The sequence below is a fragment of the Mobula hypostoma genome, chromosome 12 (assembly GCF_963921235.1).
Source record: "Mobula hypostoma chromosome 12, sMobHyp1.1, whole genome shotgun sequence".
Taxonomy (NCBI): Eukaryota; Metazoa; Chordata; class Chondrichthyes; order Myliobatiformes; family Myliobatidae; genus Mobula; species Mobula hypostoma.
Window position 1 is genome coordinate 68,807,453 of NC_086108.1, and position 18,563 is coordinate 68,826,015.

At 39.4% G+C, this 18,563-nt stretch overlaps 1 protein-coding gene across 2 annotated transcripts in view; it reads right to left on the minus strand.

The window, feature by feature from the left end:
• The window catches only part of faf1 (Fas (TNFRSF6) associated factor 1), a 415,765-nt gene that overhangs the window by 139,229 nt on the left and 257,973 nt on the right, over nt 1-18,563 (minus strand). For both annotated transcript variants that reach the window (XM_063064333.1, XM_063064334.1), the window contains one exon: nt 9,163-9,258. In XM_063064333.1, the coding sequence (XP_062920403.1) occupies nt 9,163-9,258 (96 nt within the window). The remainder of the gene's footprint in view (nt 1-9,162; nt 9,259-18,563) is intronic.

Here is an 18,563-nt window from a genome sequence, read left to right on the forward strand (position 1 = left end):
GGATTTAAGAGTAGTTATGTTAATAAATTCCTCCAATTGCCAATGCAATCAAACTAAGTTTTAAAGCAAAAATGTACAAAAATAGCAATATTAAATAAATAAAACACAAACTATTTAATTTGTCTGTTCTTTACTGAATGTCTCTGTTAATTCCACGAAATTTTTACAGGGCTTAACAAGAGTGTCTTCTGCTTCAGATCTCATGATTTTGATAGATTAATGCTTTTTCAAAAGTATATATGAAGCAGAAATCAACATCAACACATGATGAAATTCCTAAATTAGAGCAGAACATGCTAGAAATACACAGAAGGCCAGGCAGTATTTGTGGAGAGTGAAACAGACTTAATGTTACAAATTGATGATCTTTCAACAAAACTGGGAGAAATGTAACTTCAACTTGGAGACAAAGGTAGAGAGGTGGGGAAGGAACAAAAGAGACGATCCATGATAGGTTGGAGACCAGGGAGACTGAGGTACATAAGCAAGGCTAAAGAGGGGTGTAAAGGTACGACCAGGACAAATGAATGGTAAGCAGGGATAAAGTGGGAAGTACAGGTATAATTTGGAACATAAATAGGAGACAAATTATATCTGAATGAAATCATTGCTGGAAATCAGCTGGGGGCCAAGATAGGGAGATCAGAGTGAAAGTGAAAGGGAGATGGAGAATTAAAGGCAGTGGAAGTGAAGGATCAATCTTGTGTACTGAACAGAGATCTACGCAAAGCACCAAAACTATCTATATTTACTTTCCCTGATACAGAAACCACATTACGAGCACTGAATGCTTCACTGGAAAATAATACAAATAAATCTTCGCTTCACCTGGAAGAAGCATTTGGCTCCCTGGACAGAAAGGGAGAAGTGAAAAGGGGAGACTGATGGAACTCATGGGAGCAATAGCCTTAGAATGCTGAAAAGGGAAATGACAGGAAAATTTGTCTAGTGGGGACATCATCTTGAAATAGTTGGAAATTATGGAGGATGATCCATTGTCTGCTCGAATATTCCTCATGTTTGCTCCATTCACCAAGACATGACCGATCTTCTACACAAAGTTGATTTTGCTGCCAATTTGTCTTTTCCTATTAACTGCTGACCAAGTGTACAAAAATCTACCTCTCAGTCTAGAATGTTCTGAATGATTGAGCTTACACAGTCCTCTAAAGTAAAAAGTTATCAAATAAATAAGCAGTCATCAGCAATGAGACAACTGCCTCACAGCTCTAGGTAGTTGAGTTCAATTCTGACCTGAAAAGTAGTTTGCACGCTCTCTGAAAGATTACTGTTTCCTTCTACAAAGTAGATTGCTGGTAGATTATTGTAAACCACTCCTTAATGAAGACAAATGGCAAAAAAATTATATGGTGGGGGGAACAGATTGCAGGAGTACAAGGAAACAGGGAGAGGGAATAGGATTGATCTGCTGGGACTTGATGGCTTCTCCTGTATGGTAATAAGTAATCTCCTAAATGGTCAATCACTTTTCCAGAGACTATGCTCCTGAATTCTAAATTCTCCATCTAGAGATAACACACTCACAGCATCTACTGTTCAGTTCCTCTCATAATCTTGCATGTCTCAAAATATTACCACACATTCACCTAAACCTCAATGAGTGTAGGCCAAACATACTCAATCTTGCTTTAACTTCTCCTTTTCAATGTGGCTCCCACATGCTTTCACTCCAGTAACTAAGAATAACAAGGTAACATGTCTGATGAAGGGTCTCAGCCTGAAACATCGACTATACTCTTTTCCATAGATGCTACCTGGCCTGCCCAGCATTGTGTGTGTGTTGCTTGGATTCTCAGCACCTGCAGATTTTCTCTTGTTTGTCTTAATGACTACCACTTTTTATTGGTGCACCATAGAAAGAATCCTATTTCAATGCATCCCATAGCAAATGCTCTGCCCAAGACTGCAAGGAACTGCAAAGAATTGTGGACACATCTCAATCCATCACAAAAATCAGCCTCCCCTTGATGGACACTGTGTACACTTCTTGCTGCCTTGGTAAAGCAGTTGGTATAATCAAAAACACCATCAACCCCAGACATTCTTTCCTCCTCTCCTCGAGCAGAAAATATAAAAACCTGGAAGCATGTGCCACCAGGCTCAAAGACAACCTCTATCCCACTGTTATAACACTATTGAATGGTTCCCTCGTATGGCGAGATGGACTCGACCTCAATCGATCTTGTTATGACCTTGAAGTTTATTGTGTACCTGCACCACACCTTCTCTGTAGCTAACAATTTATTCAGAATTCAATTATCGGTTTACTGGTACTCCCTCAACACATTGTTGTAATGAATTGATCTGTATAAACAGTATGCAGAGCAAATTTTACATTGTACTTCAGTACATGTCACAATAATAAACCAATTTACCAATTTTGCAGGGCAAACGCTCATTCAGCCATTAATCTATGCTCCACAGATTAAGATCCTTCAATACACAAACATTTGTCAGTTTCTAATTCATAAGAATTGGCCGTTTCATTCTCCCTACCACAACGCATAAACTCATTTTCCCAAATCATATGTCACTTGCCACCATGTTGGCCACTAGCTTATCTATACCTTTTGCCAATAATCTTTTAGCTTTGTTAAACCTCATTTTGCAATATAGCTTTGTATCATAAAACAAACTAATTATAGTCATAGTCATACTTTATTGATCCCGGGGGAAATTGGTTTTTGTTACAGTTGCACCATAAATAATTAAACAGTAATAAAACCATAAATAATTAAATACAAATATGTAAATTATGCCAGGAAATAAGTCCAGGACCAGCCTATTGGCTCAGGGTGTCTGACCCCCCAAGGGAGGAGTTGTAAAGTTTGATGGCCACAGGCAGGAATGACTTCCTATGACGCTCTGTGTTGCATCTCGGTGGAATGAGTCTCTGGCTGAATGTACTCCTGTGCCCAACCAGTACATTATGTAGTGGATGGGAGACATTGTCCAAGATGGCATGCAACTTGGACAGCATCCTCTTTTCAGACACCACCGTCAGAGAGTCCAGTTCCATCCCCACAACATCACTGGCCTTACGAATGAGTTTGTTGATTCTGTTGGTGTCTGCTACCCTCAGCCTGCTGCCCCAGCACACAACAGCAAACATGATCACACTGGCCACCACAGACTCGTAGAACATCCTCAGCATTGTCCGGCAGATGTTAAAGGACTTCAGTCTCCTCAAAGTCTTTTGATTTTGTTAGTAGTGTAATCTGTAAATAACTCTGATCTCCATGGTAATCCATGAGTAACTTTGCAAATTTGATAATAAACCATACTAACTAAATATCTATTGAAAATTCAGGTTCACTTTTAACTACCCTTGATCTAATACAATATGATTTTCCAGCAAATCCATTATCATATTATAATTGTAAAATTTTTCACGAGACGCAATACAGCAATCTGCTTTAGTCACCTTTTGTCTCCCCTTTCCCTTCTTAAATAGTGAGGTTACACTTGTTACTTTCCAATCTCCAGGACTTGTCCTAAATCTAGGGATCTTCTAACACCAACGCCATGTTTGTTTTTGAATCTTGGGGTACAGACTCAGATTCAGGAGACTGGTCCTGTTTTAGTAACCTTAATTTTTCCTGTTGCTTTTCTTTAGTGATGATAACCAAGTTCTCCACTATCAACAGATCTCTGGTTTCTCTCCATTTCTGACACTTTAATGGTATTTTCTGCAGCTACAATAAAAAAACAAATAAGCCTGTTTAAATGTGTTAGCTATATTTTTGGGATACAGGGGGCTCTGGATAGAGGTAGTACCCAGTACCTTTGATGTCTGGCAGCTGCACTCTACTTCATCACTGATCCTCATCCATCTCCTAAATCTCTCACATCTGCCCCAAGTGGCATACCCCAGTACACTGCTTCAGCTGGCAGGCTAAATGATGTGCGGAGGTAGTGCTAACACAGCAACACTTGGCGAAAGACCTCATCGACAAAGTCACTGGCCAGGGCAGATGAGTTCCTCGAAGAACTACAACAGCCATGTGTTTGAGACCAAGGCAAGCCACCAAGTTGGAAGACATCGGCTGTGGTCTGGCCTGGAGAGAGATGGGTGCCGCCAGGCCTCACTAGCCTAAGACACGGAAAGGTGACCCTACGACCCATAAGGATTGAGGGATCAAAACCAAAAAAGTATTTTTTTTAGTCTTCATTAAATCTTCTCCCACCATAGAATTTCTAGGGCCCACACTTGTTTTGCTTTCGGTCAAATGACACATGAAACTAAGATCCAATGTCCTTCTGGGTGGACATAAACCACTCCATAGTAATACTCTGAAGAAAGACAGGAGAATTTTCCTTGTGCCATTGCCAATATCATCATCATCATTATGTGCCATATCATATGACGTAGGCAATCATGGTCTATGACCATGACTGTTCTTGGCAAATTTTTCTACACAAGTGGTTTGCTATTGTCTTCTTCTGGGTAGTGTCTTTATAAGATGGGTGACCTCAGCCATCACTAACGATCTTCAGAGATTGTCTGCCTGGCATCAGTAGTCACATAACCAGGACTTGTGATATGAACCTGCTGCTCATATGACTATATACCATCTGCTCCCATGGTTTCAAGTGATGCTGACTGGGGGAGCTAAGCAGGTGCTACACCTTGCCCGAGGGTGACCCGCAGGTGAACAGAGGGAAGGAGTGCCCTACATATCCTTTGGTAGAGATGCATCTCCACCCTGCCACCCAAACCGCCAATATATATTCTCAATTAACATCACTAAAATAGAATATCTGTCAATAGTACATTTGTGGAAGCTTCTGCTAGGCAAATTAAATTGCTGTGTTTTATATATTATAACAATTCATGCAATTCAAAAGTAAACTGGGTGTCCTGAGGTGTGAACGGCCTTATTTAAATTCAGCTATTTCAACGTGAGCAAATTTTATTCACATTCACATGAGTCAAGCTGTTGATGTGAAGACATAACATTGATTTATTAATTATTCATAGTGTCAACAACAGCCAGGCCATGAGTTTATTACAAGCAACCATACCAATAAAGTTGAAGTGGTTTATTTAAAAAAATGTGAACTGAAAGGAATACTACAAAATATTAAGACCATAAGACATAGGAACAGAATCAGGTGATTCAGCCCATCGAGTTTGCTCTGTTATTTCATCATGGCTCATCCATTTCCCTCTCAGCTCCATACTCCTGCCTTGTCCCCATAATCCAGCGGTCCCCACCACCGGGCCGCAAGGAAACAATATGAGTCAGCTGCACCTTTCCTCATTCCCTGTCACGCACTGTTGAACTTGAACATAGGGTTGCCAACTGTCCCGTATTTGCCAGGACATCCCGTATATTGGGCTAAATTGGTTTGTCCCATACTGGTCCACCCTTGCCCCGTATTTCCCCCACTAAGGTAGAGCGTTCCCATGAAACCTTTCGTGCCAAAATGGCGTGAAGTGAAGAAGCAATTACCATTAATTTATATTGGAAAATTTTTTGAGCATTCCCAGACCCAAAAAATAACCTAACAAATCATACCAAATAACACATAAAACCAAAAATAAATAACACTAACATATAGTAAAAGCCGGAATTATATGATAAATACACAGCCTATGTAATGTAGAAATAATGTATGTACAGTGTAGTTGGGAAGATGAAGGCAAAACCGATTTCTGGGGAAAAAATCGGCACGATACACATGTACACACAGGTGCCCGCACAAGGCTTCATGGTCATGGCAGCCTTTCCTGGGGTAAAGTGTCCCGGGACTTGACTGCTACTTTTGTCCCTTATTTGGGAGTGAGAAAGTTGGCAACCCTAACTGTAAAAGACATACTGAGGTGAGTTTACCCCTACTTGAACAACACCACCTACCCCCACCCCTACCCCCAGTCGAGTCTGCAAGAATATTGTCAATATTAAACCGGTCCGTGGTGCGAGAAAGGTTGGGGACCCCTGCCATAACCTTTCATGCCCTGGCTGTACTTCTACTCCCCGAGTACAGGCAGAGACTGAAGACTGCAGCACTAATAGTGAGGACAAATAAGGTTTGGACAAGGGAAGCACAGCAGCACTTACAGAACTGCTTTGAATTAGTGATCTGGACCGTATTCAGGGATTCATCTTCAAATCTGGGTGAGTATGCTGCAGTTGTTACTGACTTCATTAAAACCTGCGTGGATGAGTATGTGCCTACAAAGACTTGCTGTACATTCCCAAACCAAAAGCTGTGGATGAACCAGGAGGTATGTCGCCTGCTAAAGGCTAGATCTGTGGCAGTCAAGGGTGGTGACGCAGGTCTGTACCAGAAAACCAGGTATGATTTGTGGAGGGCTATTTCAAAGGTGAAGAGACAATTTCAAATGAGGTTGAAGGTGACATCATTTTCAATTTTGTCCCTCTTTTACACTGCAACCCACTGATTTCCATTTTGCGTTATCATCTGCCGGTATTTCCTGATGGTCTCATTATTCAGTCTCTGCTTGTAAACCAACATCGCTATACTCAATCCTATCACTTCGGTTCCCATCCACCTGTCAAATTAGCTAAACCCTCGCAATAGCTCTCACAAACCTGCCCACAGGATATTGGTCTCCCTCAGGTTCATGTGTATCCTGTCCTTTTCATACAAGTCGTACCTTCCACAGAAAAGATCCCAATGATCCAAAAAGCTGAAACCTTGCCCCCTGCACCAGTTCCTCAGCCACACATTTATATGTCAAATCATGCTATCCTTGCCCTCACTGGCGAGTGGCACAGGCAACAATCCAGAGATCATTACCCTGGAGGTCCTGCTTTCAGCTTTCTACCTAGCTCTCTAAATTCTCTCTTTCGGACCTCCTATCTTTTCCTTAACAAGATTAGCCAAAGTAATCTTTAGAGCTTAATGGAATACATATTTTACTGAAGATGTCAAATAGAAACATTTAGACAGGAAACTGTTATATTTCTCATACGTTATATATTTTTGCTTCTCTAATTTTTACATTGGATAATTTCCCAGGACAGTGGGAGAACATTGTAGCTCTCAAAAGTCATACTTCAGCCATGCAAGAGGATTATAGAACCTTACAGAAGCACTGAATCAGTTCTCCTGACCTAATTGGGAACAGTTTTCAAAAACACATTGCAGGATCTGAGCACCCACAAGCCTTTGCAGAACCCTACCTGGTCCAGATGCAAGTGGCATACATTCCTGCCCAGAAGCATTCTGGATCTTAGCAGCATAGCCTCCCACAGTATAGTGAGGCGACTCCTCCCCAAAAACATTCAACAACTTTGAGAGCCAACAAAGACCCTGACCAATTTCAATTGCTACCAAATCTTTCAGTATTCGCAAAATATTTAAAATTCAGACATTTGAACACACTTGAAAATGAAATAAATGATTAATAACTATCTGTATTTGTAAATACAAAATAAATTAGATAAAACTGCATAAACACTATTAGCCAAAACCAAAATAGTTTTAAAAACATTCCGCATTCTCCTTTGGTCTCTTTGCTGGAGCCCGGTAATACAATGAAACCCTGTACCTGGCACAAGATCCACAAAATAAATTGCTGAGGAACCTCACAAGATTGAGCTCTGCCAATCAGTGTTGTGAGGCCAAAGGTAAGTTCAGGACTTCAGTGTTTGACAATGTGTATCTGGTAGAAACAATGTAATATTCTTGCTTGGTTCGTAGCAGATAGTACTTAGTAGTACAGGAGTGCTTGGTGACATCAGCTCCAGGTGTGTGGATTTGTGGGATCAATTCAGATAAGTGGTAAACATATCATCCACAGCACCGTCAATAGTAAAGGGGATTTGAGGGATCATGCGATAATCCATTCACTGCAGCATACCCACCCTCTTAGTGACACTTTATTCACATGACTTGCTCATTTAGTCTTCTGTATAATAAAAATTCCCAGGAAGATTACGGTAAGAAAGTTAGTGCTGATGGAAAGTCAGTTGGGGTATTGTTTCTTGAAAAAGCCAATGTCCAATCCTGATAAATGGGAATACCAGAAAGGCAACTGCACTTCAAATAGATAAGTTACCAAGTCCAGGTTGGTTGTACCCTAAGTGGCTGCAAAGACAAAATTACAGAAACCTTAGCCATAGTCTTCCAAATATTGATAGATTACAATGCCCAAGGATTGGTAAATTGAAAATGCTACAACCCTGTTCAAAAAAAAAATGCACAGGGATTAACCAAGTAACTACAGACCAATCAGATTAATCTCCAAAATGCGGAAGATTCTAAAAACAATAATCTGGGACAAAAAGCACGACAAACTCAGCGGGTTGAGCAACATTGTGGGTGAAAAGGAATTGTTGATATTTTGAGTTGAGGCCCTGTATCAGGACTGATAACAGAGGGGGAAAATAACCAGTATAAAGAGGAGAAGTAGCGGATGTGGGACAGTGGCCAGTAGATAACAAGTGGACAGACAAGGGTGAAGGATGATGGGTAGATGGAGCCAGTTAGACAGAGGAAAAGGTGAAGTTGAGAGATACAGACGGGAGGGTGATAGGTGGAAGTAGAAAAGGAAAAGAAAGCAGATGGAGCCAGGTGTAAGGGGGAGGGGAGAGTTGGCAGGGGGAATGGGTATAAGGATTAGAAGAATGATTAAGAAATATTTTTCCCACAGGGCGTACCACTTGAGAAGGTGGCAAAGTCAGAAACCCATAACACAATTAAAAGGGGGCTGATGTGTGCATAAGACACCCACGACCAGTGCTGGGAGGTAGGATTAGGCTGAGAAGCACTCTTCTCCACTGGCATTGAGAAGTTCACTGAAAGGCAAATAAACTCTTCTCAGACTTCCTGCCTGTACCAGGCTGGAAGACCGATAAGAGTTTATTTGTAATATTTGTCATATACACTGGGAAAGCAATAGATCCTTTTTCATTGAAAGGCCTTCTCCCTCAACATAAATTTCTATGATTATACTGCATACAGAAATCATGTAGCTTACAAACTCTCTATCAGACAGCTATCCAAGGATATTGACACAACACTCATACATAAAACATGCAAGAACAATATTAAAGCTAATATACAGAATTAAAACTGGGAATATAAAAAATACTGAAAGGCCATCTTATTTTCAAGTGTTCAGTAATAAATATTATATTGAAATCAGAAAAGCAAAATGTTTGTTACCTCTTCAGATTGCTCTCGGGTTTGTGTAGGTGACGGCCTTTTACTAACTGTTAGTCGATGGCAGGGATAATTGAGTCCAGCAGCAGCTAAAGTAACCTGTAAAAAACAGTCCAGAGTAACACTCAATAAAGAAAAATACTGTGCAGCTAAATTTACAGATATACCATAGCAAAGTTTTCCCACTTCAGTCAAAAATATATTAATTATTCCAAATTTTTGTTTTCACCATTACAAATCACTAGTTCAGTCTCAATTACAGTTTAATACATAATTTGGTTCATATATTTCAGAAAAATGCTAGGTATTAGTGATTTATTGGCGTGGCACTCAAGCAACCAATGCAAGTTCTAGTTGATGCAATTATACAGTAATAATATTCAATACTGAATCCAAGTTACTATAGTTTATTTTTCATATTCTAACCCAGTTTATGAAAAATTCTACATTAATCCAAAACTACAAAAACAATATATATATTTTTAACATTACATGAAAAAGTAACAAATATGCAAGGTTCAGTCATTATTACAAAATAGATCTAAGGAATGCATGTATGCATTTACAACCTCAGTTCTAGTGAAGTCAGTGTGTCGGCTTCGTCTCACCTGAAATTACTTAAATTACAATAAATATAAAATAACTAAGGAACGAGAAGGAAAAAAATGCTAGGATTTATGACATATGTAGCTACAAAGGCAGTCCTATTTTCTCTTCTTTAGGCCATGCAAAGTCTGTCAATTTTGATTAGGAAATGTCTAAAATCTATTTGAAGAACACCTTCAACATACAAATACAAATGTAGTTTTACATGTTAGTGCTGACATCCTTTTCTGTATAATACTTTAGCTTGAATGGTGAAAATTCAGCTCCAAATATACTACAATTTAGTCATTACATATTGATATCCTTGTACCAATATTCAGCTATTTACTAACAAGAGATTCTACAGATGCTGAAAATCTTAAGCAACACATACAAATGCTGGAGGAACACAATAAGACAGGCAGCATCTATGGAGGAGAATAAACAGCCAATGTTTTGGGCTGAGTACCACCACAAGGACTGGAAAGGAAGGGGACAAAAACCAGAATAAGGTAGCGGGAGGGGAAGGTGTACAAGCTGGCTGGTGATAGGTGAGACCAGCTGAGGGGACAAAATAGATAGATGATGGAGGAATGAAGTTAGAAGCTGGGAGGAGATAGGTGGAAGAGGTAAAGGACTGAAGGAGAAGAAATCTAATAGGACAGTGGACCACAGAAGAAAAGAAAGGAGAGGAACAAGGAGGAGGTGATGGGCAGATGAGAAGGAATGAGAGGACAACCAGAATTGTGAATGTTAAAAAAGAGAAGAATTGCAGACTTGTAGGTAAAGTGTTATCTCACCTGGAAGGACTGTTTGGGGTCTTGAATGGTGATGAAGGAGGAGGTACAAGGGTAGAAGTAGCACTTGCCACACTTGTAAGGATAAGTGCCAAGTGGACAAGCACACCTCGTATTGTGTGATCCCTACAGAAAGCCAGGGGTTGGTGAAGATGTGCTTGGTAATAAGATATCTGCTGGAGATGACATAAATTTATAGAGAATGATGTTTTGGATACAGAGGCTCATAAAGTGGAAGGCAGGGACAAGGGGAAGCCTATTCCTGTTGTGATGGCGGGAGGACGCGTGTGAGGGCAGCATTGATAGCAGTGAAGGGGAACTCCATTCACTGAAAAAAGGGACTCAGACATTCTATAATGAAAAGCCTCATACTGAGAACAGATGCAGTGGAGACGGAGGAATTGAGAGAAGGGAGTTACATTTTTACAAGTGAAAGAGTGTGAAGAGGTATAATTAAAATAACTGCAAGAGTCAGGAGGTTTGTGAAAGATGTCAGTAGATAAATCTGTTGTTTAGCTTGTCCTTGTTGACTAGGCTGCTAGCAATCCTGCAGTTAAATTTAGCGCTCAGTGACATAGACATCTAGACGAAATTATCAAATGGCATATCACCTTGAGCAGGACCTGAAGATCAAGTGCATGTTACTTGCAGATCAGTTCTGTGGGTTCTGAAGTAGCTGATGAAGCCAATGTAGGATATGTGGACTTGCCACAGGTGGACATGAAGCACTTGATGGGGCTGTGAGAAGATATCTTCATTCACTTAGAAAAGTGTAGGGATAATGATACAGATTCACTTGACACCTGTATACAGACAGATTGGTCCTATTGTGGATCTATTGCATGCTGTTGTGTAGCAGACATAAGATGGGAGAAGAATTTCTGCAGGCATCCAGATATGAGAAGCAAATTCCAAAGACTCTCCTATTGAGAGAGTTGGAGGTCTTTGACATGTCAAAAAAGACAATATTAGTGCTGCTCCCTATTTTTGCCTTGAATTGACAAATGGAGATTGTGCCCATCCTGCCTCAAAGTTCAAGGCAGACAAAGATGGTCTTGACAATGACTTTTCCCAATGTAATTCAGCAGAATAATCTCTAAATGCTGGACTGTCTTCATTCTCCAAGGTCGTACTTATGTCATCTCTATGTTTCCTAAAATGTCCTTTTCTTCCCGGATTTGGAAAATTAAGTTGTGAATTTGTGACAAAATACTTGGACTACGAACTTGTTAAAACCAATAAGCTATATACAATAAGATATCAACAAGACATTTTGGTAACTCCCCTGAATCAGGCACTGTCCAAGCTGAAAATTGTAAGGATCTCGTACATCATTTCCTGCATCACATCAGGTAGCAATGACTGTTGAAGTTAACATATTTCATGACATATGCTGGTGTTAATAAACCTGATTCTGAACTAAGCACCACCAATCTTCTGTTATGCTCATTAGCCTAGCCCTAAAACAATGATAGCAATGAAAATGGCACTGTAAGGAAATCTTTGTTAAATTCGCAAGGATTCCACAAGGACTATGTCTCAAAGACAACCTGATGACTTGCAGGAAACAAGAGCTGCTTGTAAACTTTCCTGAAGTTCAGTGTAATTTGTGTCTGTGAATGTACTTGTGGATTCTCCACCTGAAGCACATACTCTGGGTTGATGTGTTACTTCAATGACAAATGCAAGACATTCCTGAATTGGAATTCCACATCTCCAGGAACATCTGAGGCAAGGCCCAGCAAAAATCCTTCCACCTACATAAAATTTTGAGCTTATGCAGTGCACAGAGATTCAGCATCTTGCTGATAACCACATCATGCACTGATTATTCAGTGCTATTAACGTCATTCATGGCCACCATGCACTGAGAGCCATGAATGGAGATGAACTCTTATCAAGGACAAAGAGGCACTTCTAAGAAATCTTCAACTGTGCTTCTTTGCTTGGTATGAATGCTCTTGACTCTATCACACAAAAAAAATTGTGCAGGCTAGCTCACCCCCACTCATGACTGACAAAGAAGTTCAGAAGGCCAAATGCTAACTGAAGGAGGTTTTCAGCAGCAAATCGTATTCTCCAGTTCTATTGAAATTCTAAACCTCAGAGGAATTTCAGTCAATAATTCACAGTTAACAGACACATAGGACATCCCAAGATATCCTGAAGACTTTCTAGGCACTTATCAAACAAATGTTGAAATAAATCATAACTGAGAAAGCAAAAGAAGGCACCATTATCCTCTTTAATGTTAATTGAAACCTGTTGCCATCAACTGCCTTTTTTCACATCCGTAAATCTCTAAGAAATTCAGCTCTTCAGCAATCTGTTTATCATATTTTCATAAATCTCCCTCCCCCACTGCAGCTTCTCATGATTACAGATCGGAACAAAAATGTGTCCCATTGAGTCAAGGTGTAATATACATGTTTAGCTATTCAATTTCCATTTGTTGCATTAATTAACAGGTAGACAGTAATCAGTATATTTAAACAAATCAGCTAGGATACTAAGGGATTAATTAAAATAAAGACACCACACTGTCAATATATTATTCTAACACATGGTTGTAATGTTGAAGACAGCCTAACTTACAAATATAATACATGCAAAAATGATTTTAAAAGTGCTTACATAGAACATTTTAGTGGATATTATGAAGCAGTTAGAATGCCAGTTCAGTAATTGAATGGGGAATTGTTTATTTCTGTGTTTCCAGATTTCAGGTTCCAAAGTGATTTATCGTGGAGACAGCCACTAATAAAGTTAAAACAGAATAACTTGTTTTACTTTAATTGCCTTTATGAAACCCATAAGGCAAAGTAAATCCTATGTGGCCAAGCCAAGACAAACATATTAAGTTTCTAGGATAATAAACAAGATGGTTAATTATGGCGGCAATGATAATTCAGTAAAATAAACTCTGACTCTGCAGTATATTGTGAGTTCTACAGGCACCCAAGTCCAGACTAACATAATTAAACAATGGTGAATAAGCTTATTATACTGATTTATTACAGTCACATAAACAGTATTTTTTCCATAAAACATTAGCATGTGATACTATTCTCTTGATTTGGATTTACAGAAGAGTGGAGATATTGACAAATTAGGAAAGGTATAACTGCACGGAATATTTTAAGAGTTGAGTTACACATTTCTTTTTAAATATTGTCCGCAAAATATTTATGTTCCAAATGCCTAAATTACTGTGCACATTTCACTTTGGAACAATTTGCTTTTATTTTGCTAATTTAACATTGTGAGATATCTCAAAGCACTTCACAGTGAAGCAAGAAAACAAATTTTGATGTAAAAATATGTATTCATAGAACCTCAAAACAGATCAATCATACTTATGAACAAACTGCATAGGCCTATGTAAAAGATCTTTAAAATTCTATTTAATTTAGTAAACACTCCAGTTCAAATGTTGCAATTTTGAATCATAATTTATCATAATCAATTTATGTGTTTTGAAAAGAAAGTCATTATCAGCTGTCAACTGCCTAATTTATACTGTGACAAGAATAAAGACACAGAAAATGCTATAGAAGACAAACCTGCCTAAACTGGAATGTTACAACATTTTCATCTGAGTTAAAATACTTTGGTCAAAGCAATTTTGAAAAGTTTGCCCACAATTAAATGGGAAGTTAGATTGTTATATTCACGTACAAATTGGATGTCAAAGACAGACATGCTGGTCCAGAGCAATTATCTTGGATAACCTAGTGTAAATACCACAAAGACTGTAAGCTGTACCCAAGAGGCAATATTGTACTTAAATAACGTGAATTTCAGGCTCCTGCATTCTTATATAAACATTGAGATAAAGCTTTGACACATAATAGACTAAAAAGATAATTTATTGCTCTTAAAATACAAGTATTCCAAACTTAAGATTCACATATACCAGTTTAGAATATTTGGTTTGAAAATATTAGTTCCAGCTATTTTCTATATAATCTCTTCAAATACAATCAATTTTTCTACTGAACATACGTAGAAAAAAATATTTTGGGGATATATATTCTTGGAACGCCTGCAATGATTAACTGGATAACATTCTTGCCTTTGCTTAAAGGTTGTTAGGTCGAGTGCCACTCCAGAGACTTAAATAAAAAAGTCTAGACAGATGATCCAGTGCAGTTCCACTATACTGTTCTATATACTACCTTTGATTACACATCTGCTTTCTTAGACAAATATAAAAGATCTCATGGCACAACTTTGGAAAACGATGAGTGGAGTCTCCCCAGCGTCCTGCCCAATATTTATCCTTCAGATAATAGGACTAAGGGAAAACCTCAACGCTGTTTCTGGGTGTTTTTGACGTGTCAACTGCATTGTAGGAAACACTGCAGCCAATGGCTGCATTCAGAAGCATCTGAATAAGCAAGGTAGAAAAAAAAACAAGATGATCATTTCCAGTGTGTATTTCAGAAAACCTCTTGTAAAGTATATTTACGTCAGTAGTTAGTCAAGACAGGATTGGATTATACCCAACAATGTTGGGACTTCTGGTTGAATTAACATGTCAGAAGCCTCATATGAACAATATCATTTGGGAAAAACACTTAAACTTTTGATAATTGAAGAACTACATTGTACCCTGAAAATAGAGATCATTTTTGAAAAGGTCATCAATTACAGTGGATAAAATAGCATAGTACATATATTAACTGTATTTAATATGGTTCTGTAACTGGATATGACAGCATTTTTCTCCATTGCAAACATTGCAAAATGTTAAAATACTGTACAACAGCATTAGTTATATTTTCCCTACATCTATATACAAATTTTATAAATCTCTTTTTTATCATGTTGTCCATGGTGTGCCTCATAGATCATGTGGTTTAAGAGTGATACAATTCAATGATCCAAAAGCATCTTTTTATGCTGAGCAGTTAAGAGGATAAGACCTTATTTTTTCTTCTTATCATCATCATCATCATCATCAGGTGCCATGCCCAGTTTGAGCTTTGACTGCCATGGCCCACACACTCCTGTTTCGGGTCAAGTGGATCAATTCATTGGTACCCCTTTCATTTCTAGTTCTCTGGCTGCTGTCTCCATCATCATTTGTCTTTGCCTTCCTCTTGCTTTCTTCCATTCAATCTTTCCCATAATTACCGTACATTCTAACTCCTCTTTCGTAATCACATGTCCAATGAAGTCACGTTGCTTTTTTTTTCGTATACACTGAAGTTTAATGCCTCATCGGAAATGTTCATTTGTTAAAAACCAAACTGATGAAGATCACAAGCCAAAACCCTTCTTTGTCTACTTGTCTACCACTGACACTACTTTAGGCAACTGTGTACTTACCCTCCTTTGTACCTCTGTTCTTCAACACTCCCCAACACCCTACCATTCACTGTGAAAGTTCTACCCTGGTTTGACTTCACAAAGTGCAACAGTTGATGCAGCCCCAATTTATCCACCTTAATAAGCCTTTAACACCACCAGTATCACTTTGTAAATAACCTCTCCTTATGGACATACAATCAGTGTATAAAAACTATCTTATGCATCGATATTTATTATGTTTAAATTTTTACTGTTTTTTTTATCTTACAGGAGTCAAACTGGACACACTGGAGGCCATGGTAGAATAAAAGACCCTATGGAAAATCCTGGCAATTCTGGACATTTCTCACCCCCTGCATGCCACCTTGGCTGAACAGAGGAGCACTTTTAGTAACAGACTAAGATAACTGCTCTGCTCCAAAGAGTGCTATATGAGGTCATTCTTACCCTTGGCCATTAGGCTCTATAATGAGTCAACCTATAGCTGGGGAAGTGATAACACCCTCCTTTTAGACTGTTTGAGGTAACTTAGTTTTTATTCTTTCTGACCTCTTCTAATATTTGGATATCTGTGCACTTGTAATGCTACTGTGATACTGTAATTTCCTTTGGGATCAATAAAGTACCTATCTATCTCATTGTGTTTTTTGTGCTGCATCGAAGTGGAGCAACAATTATTTTCTTCTTTACACTTGTGTTTTGGAAATGATATTAAACAATCCTGAATCTTAAATCTTGTAGTGTTCCACTTCAGGGCCTCCAACACGGATGACCCAATACAGCAGCTCTCATTGAAAATGATGGAAATCATCAAATATTCTCGTTTTAGCCTGCTACAGCTGAGAACCATAACTACGTCTATGACATGTACAGTCAGTGATGAAGTTTTAATCCGATTGACCATTCTATCACTGCTTAAAACTGATGGAAATAAACCAGACTGTGGCTGGCATACTGCCCTTTAAGAAGCCATCAGCAAAAGAGGGGCTGACTTGTTGGTCTGATGGTGTGTTTAAATCAATGAGGTTTTCGACTCCTAATACCAACAATCTTGCTGGCAAACATACAGGCTCTGGTAAAAAAAAAATTTGACGATCCCAGAGCTAGGATGCTGTACCAGAGAGATATTAGCACCGCATGCGCCTTTTAATTTACGGACTCTTGGTTAATCTCTTCCGTTCCGGACACAGTGATTCAAACAGACGAGTTCACAAACATTGTCAAGATAGGTTGGTCGAATCTCAAAAGCAGAGGTGGAGGTATATGCCTCATGATCAACTCCTTGTGATGTACTAGGTTTTGGGTGACATCCCAATTTTGTTCACCAGACTGGCCATTTTACCTGCTGCGGGAGATTTCAGCAATCATTTTGGTAACAGTGTACATTCCGCATCAGGCCAATGTCAAACAGACTCTAGACAAATTGAGCAATGTAATGAACAGGCATGAAACAGCACATTCTGATGCCTTCCCCATCATTTTGGAGGTTATTAACCAGGCCAGCTTGATAAAGTTACTACCTAATTATTATCAACAAATCACCTGTAGTACAAGAGCGAATAACAAAACGGACCACAGTTACTCTAAGATCAAGAGTGCCTATCATGCTATCCACTGTGGAAGAATTTAAGACTCTTTGGATATGTAGGGGTTACGCTTGAGCTGAGGCAAGATAGTGGGGAGTACGCTTGTGCGGAAGCAAGACAGCGGCTCTTACGCGATTCTAGGAAAAGAACCCTAGGTGGAAAAGGAGAAGCAAGACAGAAAGGTGCCTTCCAAGATGGAAAGGAAAATCAGTCTCCTAGCTGAAAGGGGGACGGCAGGGGGTGCTCGTGGGAGTACCAAGGTAACTACCGATCAATTCCGTGACTGAACTCAGAGACCTGTGGAAAGACAGAGGAAACACACCAGTGAGTGCTCATTGTGTGCGTAGTATGTATAAAGAAACTTGGTGCTGTCTTAACTGAAATTAAAATCCTAAACAGGAAAAATGGGAAGTGCCAGCAGTTGATCGGCTAGCGCTCATCCTGCTAATAAACCGAAGGGTTCCAGAGGTAAAACGAAGGCTTTGAACACTGAACTGGAGGTAGGAAAAGACCGCCAAAAATAAAGATTAATAAGATAAAACGGCACCACCAGCAAATAGGAGACCCCTTAGTCCCACCTGGATCCCCGGCAGATATGGTAATCAGAGAGACCGGAGATGATCGTTATGCGGTAACATTCAGTACTGAGTGGTCACATTGGGATTGGCCGTATATGGGAAGTTTTAATTTGAGACTAATCTAGCACTGGGAGGACACCACCCGAAATGGGGACAGCAACCCAAATTGGGATGCTGATTACATGTTAAGATGTTTTAAACGATGGAAGGATGTGGCTAAAAGACACCAACCTCCAAAGAAAAAGGAGATTAAGCACCCTGAAACAGAGAAGGCTGGGCTGAAACAAAACCTGCCACGGGACTTTATCCCCAACTCCCCGTACCGGCCAGTACCCCATTGGCACCCAATAGTGAAATAGACGATTTAATAATGACGACGATTGCCTTGGGATGACCCGCTCCCACTCCTTACAATTCCCATACCAGAAGTTCAGGCACCTGACACCCCTGGGGAGAAGACATCACTGTAACGAGAGAAGGGTCTCAGGAAAGAGAAATTGAAGCCGAGGGAGCTGAAGGAAGTGTTAGCAGTACTAGCGATG